This window comes from Panicum virgatum, chromosome 7K (assembly GCF_016808335.1).
Source record: "Panicum virgatum strain AP13 chromosome 7K, P.virgatum_v5, whole genome shotgun sequence".
NCBI classification, from domain to species: Eukaryota; Viridiplantae; Streptophyta; class Magnoliopsida; order Poales; family Poaceae; genus Panicum; species Panicum virgatum.
The window spans coordinates 44,936,281-44,947,831 of NC_053142.1; the positions used below are offsets into that span (position 1 = coordinate 44,936,281).

Genomic DNA, 11,551 nt, shown 5'->3' on the forward strand with positions numbered 1-11,551 from the left:
TAGCTGAACATCCGTGTGCCTGAGAAGCAAAAAGGACGGAGGCTCGGAGCTGCCAGCTGAGTCTTCCATGCTCCAATGAGAAGCATGGCATCAGGAGGTGCAACTCATTCGCAGATTTATCAGTTCTTCTCAAAGAATCGAGGTTCAAGGACTTGCACAAATAAATTAGCTTTTGTCTTACATGACTGAAACTTATCATCCAGGTCAGCGACTAACATAGGAACCTATTACTAAACACTCAAGAGTCATGTTGTGGGCAAAAACGAAATTAACATACCGGAGTCCGGAGTTGGCAAAAGGAAAAACTACACGCTAAAAAAGTTAGGAGTCGACCTTTCTCTATTTCTTCAATCAAAATACATAAACGGGTTTTTTATGCATCAGTGATATCGCTTCCTTATCTTGATCCTCAGCAAGTCAGTATGGTTTATCGGTGTGATGATGAAAGACTGCAGAATAAACAATTAAGATGATTGTATGCAAGATACAACTGAAACAGCATGCCAGAAACCATCTGAATACCGTAATGTCTGAACTCAATGTAGGGTATCGATTGTTGTACCTGCAATTTTGTGGTACCCTCCAAGCTGATGTCCGCAATCTTTTTAAATTTGGTGGCAAGGACAAATAGCTCTTCCAATCCTCCATCATAATCCTCAGATCATGAATCTTGCTTCTCAACCCGATACAACAGTTAGCATGCATAGTGCAGACTTCGTTCAGATCTCTGCTAGGTTCACAGAATCCTCCAAAGTACTTTGTACTTAGAAACTTAATTGTCAATCCAATGCCTACAATGTAAGGATCATGCTTTATAGCATTGAATACATCCTGGTCATGGCAGCCAGGATACCTCAATCGTGAGGAATACCAGAAACTGTAGAACTCTATGCTTCGCTCATTAGATTTCACATAGTTGAAGCCTCCATTAGCAATATTTCCCAAGTCAGTTGCATTGCCGACATAGTGGTCACATGCAATTTGAAAGTCTACATCAGGATAGAAATGGGGGAACGGATTGCGAAACCACATTATGTCTGCATCCTGGATTTCATTGAAAACAAAAGATGGATAAATAAGACCACCGAATTAGTTTTTGTTTCACTTATTCAAGAACTCATGTAGTCATGTTTCATAAATAAAGAACACCTGAATCTTTCTCTGTTGCAAAATGTGAATAAACATTTATCAAGGTAAGTTAATGTATTACAGAATTTACCGAGAATATGAAGCTGTAACCTTTTTCAAGAACCAGCCGCAAGAAATCTAGCCTTCTCCACATCATCTCTAGATATCCAGCAGTCAGGAACCTCTTCTCTTCAGAGAAATCCACACCCTCGGTTCCCAGAGCAAAGCAATAGGGATGGATTTTGACACATTGTTCGTATGCTTTCTGGTCAAATGCTACAATAACAAGGTGTTTCAACAACGAACTTGTTCTAACACCGGAATGAAAGCTATCGATGAAAAGGTCTATCACTGAACCAGGTGAAGCCCATGCAGCATTAAGTGTAGTCAAGATAACTGTATTGTCTACCGTTGAAGCCTTCTTTAGGACTCGCTCAAGTTTGAGATCTTCACTGTCCTAAATAGATCATTATACCAATGAATAAAATAAAATAAAAAGTCTTATATACTAGCTATGCATATACAAAGTCAGCAATGCAAAACTAAAACAAACTAGATCTTCTGAGAAGAGGACGGGTAGTGCATTGAACAGGTAGCTAAAATCAAACCAGATATTACATTGAATACCGAGATAAGTGGCAAGACTTTAGCATCATAGTCAATGTTCTTACGGCGTTAAGGCGAGTTGTGGCGAGTCACCACCGCCTAGCCGCCTAGGCGGGCTAAGGCGACGCCTAGGCGGGCTAAAACGCCTAGGCGGGCCAAAACAGGGGAGCGCCTTGTCGCCTAGGCGACGCCATAAGAACATTGATCATAGTTACTTATTAAGTTCTCATAAGCCTAGTTCGCCATATCATTTGCCATTATAATCAGCATTTCCATGTGAACAACCAATAACCATTTATGATTAGCTGAAAGCCATATGCAGTTTACACAAGTTTCACAGCAATGCTGTAGCTAAATTGTTTGGCATCACATCCAAGTTGGGAAAAACACCCCAATCATTATGGGGGGAATAACAAAAATGACTAGTAGCAATTACTAATTTACTTATTGAGCAAGTAGAATTCAACAATGTTCCAGGAAGAGACACCAATTTTGTTGCAGATGGATTTATTTGACACAGTGGGGCTGACTCCGAAACTAGAGTAGGATATTAGGATGAGACAATTACATGAGTCTTCAACTTTCCTTTAAGAAAATAAGTATTTCAGAAAAAACAACCATGTTCATGTCCACTTCATAGGTCTATCTCAGCACAACTAAAGCCGTGGGCAACCAGTAGTAGACTTTCAGTAATTCAGTTGCTTCATCCAAGGTAAATCCTCCAAGGCAACGAACACATGGCAGGCACAACTACGAACTCTAAATACGTCAATTACTGAAGGGTTTGCACCCTAGATGCCGTTATGCACTATATAATTCCCAATCGTACAGAACAGTGGAACGCTGATTCTCAGCACCATTTTCCCGGAACCAACGCACAGTGGCAATTTAGTAAACACGCAGCGAAATGGTAAAATCGTTAAATCGAAGCCATTAATAGAAGCTGGGATGAGAAAGGATCACCTCAGCGCCGCCCTCCTCCTCTTCGGATGCGACGACCGAGGGCAGCAAGGTCTCCCACCCCCAGGAGGCCCCCGGCGGACGCGAGACGGCGGCGCGGTACAGAACCGCGAGGGCCAGCGCCACGAGGGTGGCGAGGACGAACGCGGCAGCGGATCTCCGGAGCGCGTGCCTCTGGAGGGCGCGCTGGCGCGCGGCGGAGGGCGCGCTCGTCATCAGGGCTTTGCGCGGTGGCATGACCATGCCGGTTGCCCGGTTGCCGGGCGGCGGGCCGGGAGAGAACGCAAGACGTTCAGTGAGTGGCGCACTAGCCCGGGCGGTTGCAACTTGCGAGTCTTTTCTTTCCTAGGCACTTCTTGCACGGAAGGCGTAAATCGTCAGTTACGCCGACGTCCTCCGGACACGGAAACTCGGCAGCGTAACTGGATGGCTTCCCCTTCCCTGCGCCCTCCCCGGTCAGTCAGACACCGCCCAACGGCTCTATCCCGCTCCGCTCCCCGTCAATGCCGGTTTAAAGCTTCCCCCTCCACTCGCTTCTCTTCCCCAACGGCTCTTCCTCTTCCCCGCTGATCCACTTCTCCCACCGCGAGACCCTAGAGCGAGAGAGGGCTCCAGAGATCGGCGCCATGAACGACCTCATGACCAAGTCCTTCATGAGCTACGTCGACCTGAAGAAGGCGGCGATGAAGGACCTGGAGGCGGGCGGCGACGGGATCGAGCTCCCGGAGCCGGGCGCCGGCGGCGTCACGGACGAGCGCCTGCGTGGGTTCTTCCAGGAGGCGGAGGCGGTGAAGGCGGAGATGGCGGCCATCCGCGACGCGCTCGACCGCCTCCACGCCGCCAACGAGGAGGGCAAGGCGGTGCACCAGGCCGACGCCCTCCGCGCGCACCGCGGCCGCGTCAACGCCGACATCGTCGCCGTGCTCCGCCGCGCCCGCGGCATCCGCGCCAGGCTCGAGTCCCTCGACCGCGCCAACGCCGCGCAGCGCAGGCTCTCCGCGGGGTGCCGCGAGGGCACGCCGCTGGACCGCACGCGCACCGCCGTCACCGCGGGGCTCCGGAAGAAGCTCAAGGACCTCATGCTCGACTTCCAGGCGCTGCGCCAGCAGATGATGTCCGAGTACAAGGAGACCGTGGAGCGCCGCTACTACACGCTCACCGGGGAGGTCCCCGAGGAGGAGGTGATCGAGCGCATCATCTCCGACGGCCGCGGCGAAGAGCTCCTGGGCGCCGCCGTCACGGAGCACGGCAAGGGCGCCGTGCTGGCCGCGGTGCACGAGATCCAGGACCGCCACGACGCGGCGCGCGAGGTGGAGCGCAGCCTCCTGGAGCTCCACCAGGTGTTCCTTGACATGGCCGTCATGGTGGAGACGCAGGGGGAGAAGCTCGACGACATCGAGAGCCACGTCGCCAACGCCTCCCACTACGTGCAGGGCGGCAACAAGGAGCTGGGCAAGGCTAGGGAGTACCAGCGGAGCAGCCGCAAGCGGCTCTGCATTGGCATCATCATCCTGCTGCTCCTCGTCCTCCTCGTCATCGTGCCCATCGCCACCAGCTTCAGGAAGTCTTGAGCGAACTGTGATGGAAGCAGGAACAACGTCGGGATGTGAATCATGATGATGAAGGGGTTCGAATTCGATTCGTTGGGTGGGTTCGAATGATTTGGACACTCCGCGGTTGTGTCTAGTGTTATTGGATTTCATATTCATTAATTTCAACCTGAAATTTCTGTATCAATCTGGGTTTAGCTGATGAATTCACGCTGCCTTCTAAGTTCAATGCAACATGAAACACATAGGGTGATATAGACAGCCGCTTGGTCTTCCTTATTACCAGTTCACCACTCCTAACTGCAGCTTGGGACTAATCAAACTGAAACACTACAAAGCACATGCAGCTTTCATTCAGATGAACGGACGAAAGATATTCAGAATTTTTCAAAACCACCATGTGTTCTACCTGCATAAGCCAGATTGGCAGTTTATTTCTACACTACCACGGAAGTTGTAAGCTATAGCTATGACTAATTATTCAAAACAAGACAGACGTCAACCGATTTGAAACCACATGCTGCTACAACTCCACTTCAGCTTTGGCAGCAGCTTCAGCTCGCTACTAATACATGCATCTCCCCCCAAACGGTGTTCAAGCGATTCAGAAAAATATAGGACAGGAGCACTGTAATTCTCAGTTCCAATCAGACTTATTTTGCTTATCCTCGTTGGGCTCATCAAGATTCCTCTTGAAGATGTCTGAATTGCGGAGCCTTTCTCTAGATTCATGTGCTGATGGTATTCTCCTATTGTGTCTATCTCCCTGGAACAAATACAAAAGGAGGTCATCTATGTTCAACTGAACCAATTGTGTCTATCTCCTTTGATTCATACCATTCCAATTGAATCTGTCTTGTTTCCATGGTGGCCACCCTTCTTTTTAGCAGGACTAGGAAAGAAGTTGAAGCTTTCAATATCGCCACTCCTGATACCTGCTTCTAACTGCAAGGGAAGGAAACATTTTCAGGAGAAAAGGATGTAGCTTGCATTGAATGCTTACAAGGAAGCTCACACACTGACCTGAATATGTAAAATGCAGATAAATATGCTAGCAATAGGTAACCAGCTCTCATCAGGTGACAGTGATAAGTTAGTTCTGGAAAAAGAATATCAGAGTTTATCATGGAACTTAAAAGGCAACATGAATTCCATATCCAACACGGAGATCAGAAAACAGGAACTTTTATGACGAACAATAGCGCAATACGAAATGTTCCTAAAACATAGAATGGTCAGTATTAAAGAATGAGAGCAATTCGTACATGGTACACCATAATGACATGAGAATCAGGTGACAGTGATAAGTTAGTTCTGAAAAGATTATCTGAGCTAATCACTGAACTTAGAAGGCAGCATGAATTCAATCTCCAACACAGAGATCAGAAAACCAGTGATGTTAATAAAGAATAACAAGAAATATCCGTAAAACATTGAGCAATTAGTATTAAAGAATGAGAGCAATTTGTACATGGTACACCACAATGACAGGAGAATTACAGCAAAGGATGGTAACAAAATATATTTCCATTGATAGTTTGTATTTCCATTGATAGTTTATTAGTAACTTATACTCCAATTGAATCCGAAGAACCTACTGAACGGGCACAGCAGTATGCACTAACTAAATTAAAGTACTACATATTACTGGGCTGCTTATATTACCTCATGAAAGACACCTGCAGAGGAGTTCAATATAACGATTACTTTGATTTCTTAGGCCGCAAGCCCAGCACATTTCGAACATTAACAATTAGATTTTGTGAATTCCACAACTGATAGCACATATGACTATATGAGTATTTCCGAGCAAAAGTTACTCGGACAGCAACAAACAGTCACAGACAACTTGCCATAGACAGATGTAAAGCTATACAACCTCACAAAGGAAAGCCCAAAGTAAACCAACACATAACACAAAACCAACAGAAATGGGTATCTGAGGATCCAGAATCACAAGCCACCTGAGGTAAGGAGCCAAGTAGACGGCAGCGTAGACGAGATACCTCCGCCTCCCGCTGTCCAGCCACGCAAAGATCCAGCTCTAGTTGCACGAGGGAGACACGGAAAATCCCATCAAACCAACGTAACAATGGGTAGGAAAGAGCACCGAAACCTCAGGTCCCGCTCACCAGCCAGTTGAAGTAAGGCAGGAAGGAGATGATCCCCATCACGGCCATCCTCGTGTCCGTGGCACCAAACGCCTCTCCCTCCTCCACCTCCTCGCCCACCTCGCCGCGGGGCCTGGGAGGGGGCAGCACGAGCGAGGCGAGCACGCAGGCGCCGATGGCGGCCGCGAACGGCGCGTCCTGCTGCAGGTCCGCGCGGCAGGCCAGCGCCCGCCGCCTGGGCCTGGGGGAGAGAGGGTCAGCCGCGCGTATGCCTCCGCGGGGGACGCCAAAGGGGAAGGCGGCGCCGCCCCGGAAGCGGCGGAGGGGCGGCCGGAGGGAGGCGGCGGTGGAGGCGAGCATCGTGGCTGGCGTTGCGAGGGGACCAGCCGCGAAGGAGAGCAAGCAGGCAAACAGGGTTGGTAACAAATGGTAAGGACAGTCTTTTCCGCCTTCAACGGGAAGGTTTACGCTTTCACTGTAGTAACACGCATAGATTCCTCCGCCACTCGGATCTGTGCGGCGTCATCGGGAGGCCGTCTTGGGCCGGGAGAAACGCGAATCGTCCGGCCCAAATAATGTGCACTCTTTCCTTTTCCTGTCCGTCAGCCTTGTAATGACTGGCCCGGTTCTTTAGAGACTGGCCCTGACCTTCTTGTTCCCAAGCTCACATTGGGCCGCAGCCGCCGTGGCGGCGCTGTCGCGATTGACTTTTGGCCAACCAGTTTGACCCAGTCATTGTGGGTGACCGTTGACAAACACCTGTGTGAGAGCAACTCCCCTGCCTGCGCCTGACCTGCGTGCCTCTGCTAGACCTGGGCATGGGCTGCCCGACCCGACAGACCCGACCCAACCCGCCCGAAAATAGCCCGACCCGACTCGACCCGAAGAGTTTGATGGGCGGGCTCGGGTCAAAATTTTTGACCCGGTATGACTGACGGGCCGGGCACGGGCTAAAAATTTTGACACGAAACCCGAAACCCCGAAGGAACCCGACATGCCTGCGCCCCTCCTGCCCCCAACCCCACACCCGGCACCCCCCGAACGGAGGATCCCAGGCGCCTCTGCCCCCCCCCCCCCACCCCAACCACCCCAAACAGGCAGGCGTGACGCATTTGACGCGAGACGGGGCAGCCTTTCCTGGGGGGTTGGTTCGTTGGTCGCTTTTGGCAGCGGACGCCAAGTAGTGGGCAGTCAGCGAGGCGCCATCACCGACCACAGTCCTTCCCTGCGAATCCTCGTCAAGCCGGTGGCGCGCGAGGGCGGGAGTGACGGGGGACGAGGAGCGAGCGAGCGGGCACGCGCACATGGCCGTCGGTCGGCGTTCCTTTCCCGCACCGGACCAAGCTTTTCTTCCAAGTCCAAGCACTGCGGCCGGCCGGCCCCTTGAGGAAAAGGAAGATGGACGCAGGCCGTGCCGCGGTGCGGAGCAGCAGGTAGTAGGGAGGTCGGCGGAGGCTGAAAGTGGGCCCAACCGGCCTGCCTCGTGGTGTTCACAGTGCTCGCCTGCTCCACCGCTCTCGCGTCAAATGGGCAATTCACTTCCAGTGCTGTTCTTCTACAATGCTCGCGTCGCGGCTGGCTGAGCCGGGAGGGAACCCTGCAAGCAAGCGGAGCAGCTCGAGGACGAGTAGACGCTAGGGTCAATGAGCCATGGGCGGCTCGGCGAAGTTGCAAGTTCCTGTCGTTTAGCCTGCGGCGCGAGTACATCTGCTGTGGATTCGGCGAGGACGGTACTGTCGGTACGAACCGACTTTTCTGGTACATTATTCATTTGTTTGCGACTTTCTCGCTCGCAGACGCTTCCGTACGCAGGGTAAAACAAAAGCTGGACGTTTCGAGTCAAATCCTACGCACTGCTACAGCCCGCGCCACGAAGCCGCGACGTCTTTGCAGGTGTAGTTCATTTCAGAGCGATTCTGGAAACATTTGCAGGGGTAGTTCATTTCTCCAAATGTTCTTGGACGAGTAAACCGCATCACAGTTGTGTCGAATACATCTTGCAGTCACTAGCCATTTTCACAACACCCCTCGGAGCACATACATCGCAGCACGACTTGAGCTGAAAAACATTCGGCCCTCCTGCATGACTCGTTGCCAGCCAAAGATCTTTGAGCAAATTAAAGGAAAGCACGATGATACATGGAGTAAGTCGTGGACTCAAGGGTCCATTCCATTCATTCATATGTCTATTTCTTCTATAGCCATATGTTTTCATCAGCATTAGGAAAACCTTAAAGCCTAACACCACCACCAACTACTACCACATATAGAGAGAGAAATTCACAAAATCCCCCAAACCGACGACCAGAACACCCATACAAGCGAACACACGGCAGCAGCACAGAGAGCTAGCTGCATGGAGTCCTAAACACCAGCACAGGCACAGCACTCTCCTCCTCCTCTACTTCCATCTCTATACATCATCAGCAACAGAAACACAGGTAGGGCGGGCAGGCACAGCACTGACAGTGAAAGGGTCGCAGCGCCACCAATGGCGCAAAGGGGTTTAAACAAAAACACAAACCCATATACTACGTAGCAACTGTAAGCGGGTGGTTCCTGGAGGTAAGAGGGGATCGGATCTTTGGTTTTGGGGAGGGGGAAGCACAACACGACGAGCTCGTTTCTGAGCTTCCGGTTCTTGGTGTTAGCCGGCGAGGATTGACCCTGCCCGGGCCTTGGGAGGCCTCGGCGGGGACTCCACTGGCGCCCTCGCCGCCACCTTCTTCGGGGTGGTGTTCTCCTTCCGCTCCATCTCCTCGTCCATTTCGATCTGCTCCCTCCTGCACTCCTCGGTGCAGAATGGGATGTCACCTCTGCACACAAGAGACAAGGCCATGCATAAGATTAGCATGCTTGCAAGCCATGAAAAAAAAAAACCCGAGTAGAATGTGACAGGGACAACGGGTTGTTCATCCAGTGAATAGTATTCGGATGGTAGAATGAATAGTATTATGTGAGAAGAGATAAGCCGAAAAAGTCGAGATTGGATCAGCCAAACAACCTCAACACTGACACCGCGTAATTTTTCACATGGAAACGAGTATGGAAGGAGGTTGTCTATGGCGCTGTTTAGTTCCCACGCCATAAACCCGTAAACGCAAAAAAAAAAATCATCGAATGTTTTGTAACCCATCTGTGCTTTATTAGATTCGTAAACACGTAATTAGCATCATTAGATTCGTCTCGCGATTTACAACCCATCTGTGCAAAAAATTTTGTAAATAGACTTCATTTAGTACTTCAAATTAGCAAGATTCTTTTATAAAAAAATTTGCATTTCAACTAAACAGGGCCTATACTTTGGATGCCTGAACTGCCACCCAATTCATGGTCCGAACTCTGAAGATGAATATAAAAAACGGAGCAGGGAGCACAGAACTACGAACAGCAGTCTGCCCACCAATACATGGACCTGACAACCCCAACGCGTCAAAGCAGTGGAGAAATTTTGCTTGTCTTCATGTAACCGAGAACCCATAATCGCCCGTGCTTAGCTGCTAAGCTTTTCCAGATTACCAACTCCATGATATAAATTCAAACGACAGATTGTTCTGCTGTAAATTGGCAGGAGCTCACGGCATGGTCATAAATAAGCGCACCAATTTAGGGCCCCGAGAATTTAATGGATTCACGCGCAAAAGCAACCCGGACGAACACATCAAAGATGACAAAACCTTCGCACCAACATCACATCGGAGAACGAAAAAGAACACGCACCAAATTTTTCCTGCTACTTTTTTCCCCGTGCTGCACCCTTTAAAGTAAAATAAAGCACAGAAGAAAAAAAGGAAATTCTGAGAAATACGCGCCGACCCCCACTTTCCCCGCAGCCGATTCGGCGGTCAAATTTCCTGTTCTTCCCCGCAGAAAATCACCTTCCGAAGACGCTGGAAATGTCCATACCCGGGACCCACCGCAGAAAACTCCAGAACCATTTCTGCCAACGAGCGCAAAGCTAGACTAGCGGCGCCAGGTAGTAGCATTAGCAGCCATGCCGGGCAGAGGAGCGAACCTGTACATGAAGATGTCGCGGTTGCTGGCGAGGGGCTTCCGGCAGAGGAAGCAGGCCTCCAAAAAGTGGCCCAGGGGCAGCCCTCCCGCTGCCGCTCCCGAACGTCCTCCGCCTCCGCCCGAAGCGGCCACCAGCTCGTCCTCCACGCCGGAGCTGACGAGCCGCGTCCACGCCGCCGCCGACGCGCCGCCCCCGCCGATGGCGAACGGGCTGTCCCTGCTGCCCCCGCTCCCGCTCATGCCCCGCGCCCCTCCTCCCCCGCTCCCGGCCCTGCCCGTCGCGCCGCCGAGACCGAGGTCCATCGGCGGCGGCGAAGAGGAGGCGGCCGCGCCCGGATCCACCTCCCCGCTCCGCGGGCGCGCGGTTCGTCGGCGCGATCCGGCCCGGTTCGGTGGCGCGCGTGTTCGTGTCCGTGCGGGAGACGGCGCGAGGGAGGAGGGGGGGTGGGGAGGGACGGCGAGTTGTTTGTTTCGGTGTGTTTAAAGGGGGGACAGGAGGTGGGGGTGGTTTTATGAAGTGCGCGGAGACGGACGGGGGGTGGGTGGTGGGTCCATGTGGGCCCAGATCCGGGCCCGCGTGGCGGTGTCGGGTAGTGGGATCCGTTGCCCCTGGGGAGCACCTCGGCCCGGGTCGACTCCCCGGTTGCTTTGCTCGACGAGAGCAGGGGAAGCCTTCGCTTTCCCTTTTTTTTTTCTGGTTTTCTCGAGCGTTCTTTTTCATGGGCGCCGTGGGCCTGCCTCTGGCTGTGCCGTTTCGACGTTCATGCGAAACTGCTCTGACACTGTTGGTGGGGTCAATTCGTTCAGGGCCTACCTGTCAGTGACGTTCTGAAAGTTTGCGCTCTTTGCGCGGTGGCGCCAGAGCCCTGGGGACGGGATCTGTCTAGCAGCTTCGGCGCCTGCGGCAACACGAGGTGCCCTCGGCATGTCGTTGCAGTCAGATTTGATGAATCACGAGGACGGTGGAATTCTGTGACAAGCTTTCTCCATGCAACGAGCTTTACCTGCTGTAATTGGGTTAAAAGTTCCAGATCGGTGAAAACACTGTCATTTGGACGCTCCGTTCACGGGAGTTTTTATGATGGAGCAGGGAGGGCGCAGTTGCTCTGCTCCCTCCGGGCCTGGAAGCAGCAAGTGCCTTTGAATCCACGCATGTCACGTACTCGCGGTCGGTGGATCGCG

At 51.9% G+C, this 11,551-nt stretch overlaps 4 protein-coding genes across 4 annotated transcripts; 1 reads left to right on the plus strand and 3 right to left on the minus strand.

Annotated features, from left to right (window-relative positions):
- Nucleotides 1–123: 123 nt before the first annotated feature.
- LOC120641579 (uncharacterized protein At4g15970-like) lies at nt 124–2,998 on the minus strand. Its single transcript, XM_039917757.1, has 4 exons — nt 2,698–2,998; nt 1,220–1,585; nt 563–1,044; nt 124–449 (listed from the first exon to the last, which is right to left on the minus strand). The coding sequence occupies exons 1-4, from the start codon at nt 2,935–2,937 to the stop codon at nt 428–430; spliced, it is 1,110 nt and encodes a 369-aa protein (XP_039773691.1). The 5' UTR covers nt 2,938–2,998; the 3' UTR covers nt 124–427.
- A 142-nt stretch (nt 2,999–3,140) lies between these two features.
- On the plus strand, nt 3,141–4,505 carry LOC120641580 (syntaxin-related protein KNOLLE-like). The gene has a single exon (XM_039917758.1). The coding sequence runs from the start codon at nt 3,321–3,323 to the stop codon at nt 4,263–4,265; it is 945 nt and encodes a 314-aa protein (XP_039773692.1). The 5' UTR covers nt 3,141–3,320; the 3' UTR covers nt 4,266–4,505.
- A 68-nt stretch (nt 4,506–4,573) lies between these two features.
- LOC120641582 lies at nt 4,574–6,803 on the minus strand. Its single transcript, XM_039917759.1, has 5 exons — nt 6,377–6,803; nt 6,209–6,288; nt 5,268–5,343; nt 5,082–5,189; nt 4,574–5,010 (listed from the first exon to the last, which is right to left on the minus strand). The coding sequence occupies exons 1-5, from the start codon at nt 6,713–6,715 to the stop codon at nt 4,882–4,884; spliced, it is 732 nt and encodes a 243-aa protein (XP_039773693.1). The 5' UTR covers nt 6,716–6,803; the 3' UTR covers nt 4,574–4,881.
- Nucleotides 6,804–8,495: 1,692 nt separating this feature from the next.
- On the minus strand, nt 8,496–10,845 carry LOC120641583 (serine, glycine and glutamine-rich protein-like). Its single transcript, XM_039917760.1, has 2 exons — nt 10,371–10,845; nt 8,496–9,171 (listed from the first exon to the last, which is right to left on the minus strand). The coding sequence occupies exons 1-2, from the start codon at nt 10,670–10,672 to the stop codon at nt 9,003–9,005; spliced, it is 471 nt and encodes a 156-aa protein (XP_039773694.1). The 5' UTR covers nt 10,673–10,845; the 3' UTR covers nt 8,496–9,002.
- Nucleotides 10,846–11,551: the final 706 nt, after the last annotated feature.

What these genes read in the sequence shown, in the direction of transcription:
- LOC120641579 (XM_039917757.1), bottom strand. Translation starts at nt 2,937, where the DNA reads ATGGTCATGCCACCGCGCAAAGCCCTGATGACGAGCGCGCCCTCCGCC. An exon ending in AGGAGGAGGGCGGCGCTGAG is followed by an intron (nt 1,586 to 2,697) that starts GTGATCCTTTCT and finishes TGATCTATTTAG; the next exon opens with GACAGTGAAGATCTCAAACT. An exon ending in AGGGTACCACAAAATTGCAG is followed by an intron (nt 450 to 562) that starts GTACAACAATCG and finishes TTTATTCTGCAG; the next exon opens with TCTTTCATCATCACACCGAT.
- LOC120641580 (XM_039917758.1), top strand. Translation starts at nt 3,321, where the DNA reads ATGAACGACCTCATGACCAAGTCCTTCATGAGCTACGTCGACCTGAAG.
- LOC120641582 (XM_039917759.1), bottom strand. Translation starts at nt 6,715, where the DNA reads ATGCTCGCCTCCACCGCCGCCTCCCTCCGGCCGCCCCTCCGCCGCTTC. An exon ending in TGCCTTACTTCAACTGGCTG is followed by an intron (nt 6,289 to 6,376) that starts GTGAGCGGGACC and finishes TCGTGCAACTAG; the next exon opens with AGCTGGATCTTTGCGTGGCT. An exon ending in TCTGCATTTTACATATTCAG is followed by an intron (nt 5,190 to 5,267) that starts GTCAGTGTGTGA and finishes CTTCCCTTGCAG; the next exon opens with TTAGAAGCAGGTATCAGGAG.
- LOC120641583 (XM_039917760.1), bottom strand. Translation starts at nt 10,672, where the DNA reads ATGGACCTCGGTCTCGGCGGCGCGACGGGCAGGGCCGGGAGCGGGGGA. An exon ending in CGCGACATCTTCATGTACAG is followed by an intron (nt 9,172 to 10,370) that starts GTTCGCTCCTCT and finishes TCTTGTGTGCAG; the next exon opens with AGGTGACATCCCATTCTGCA.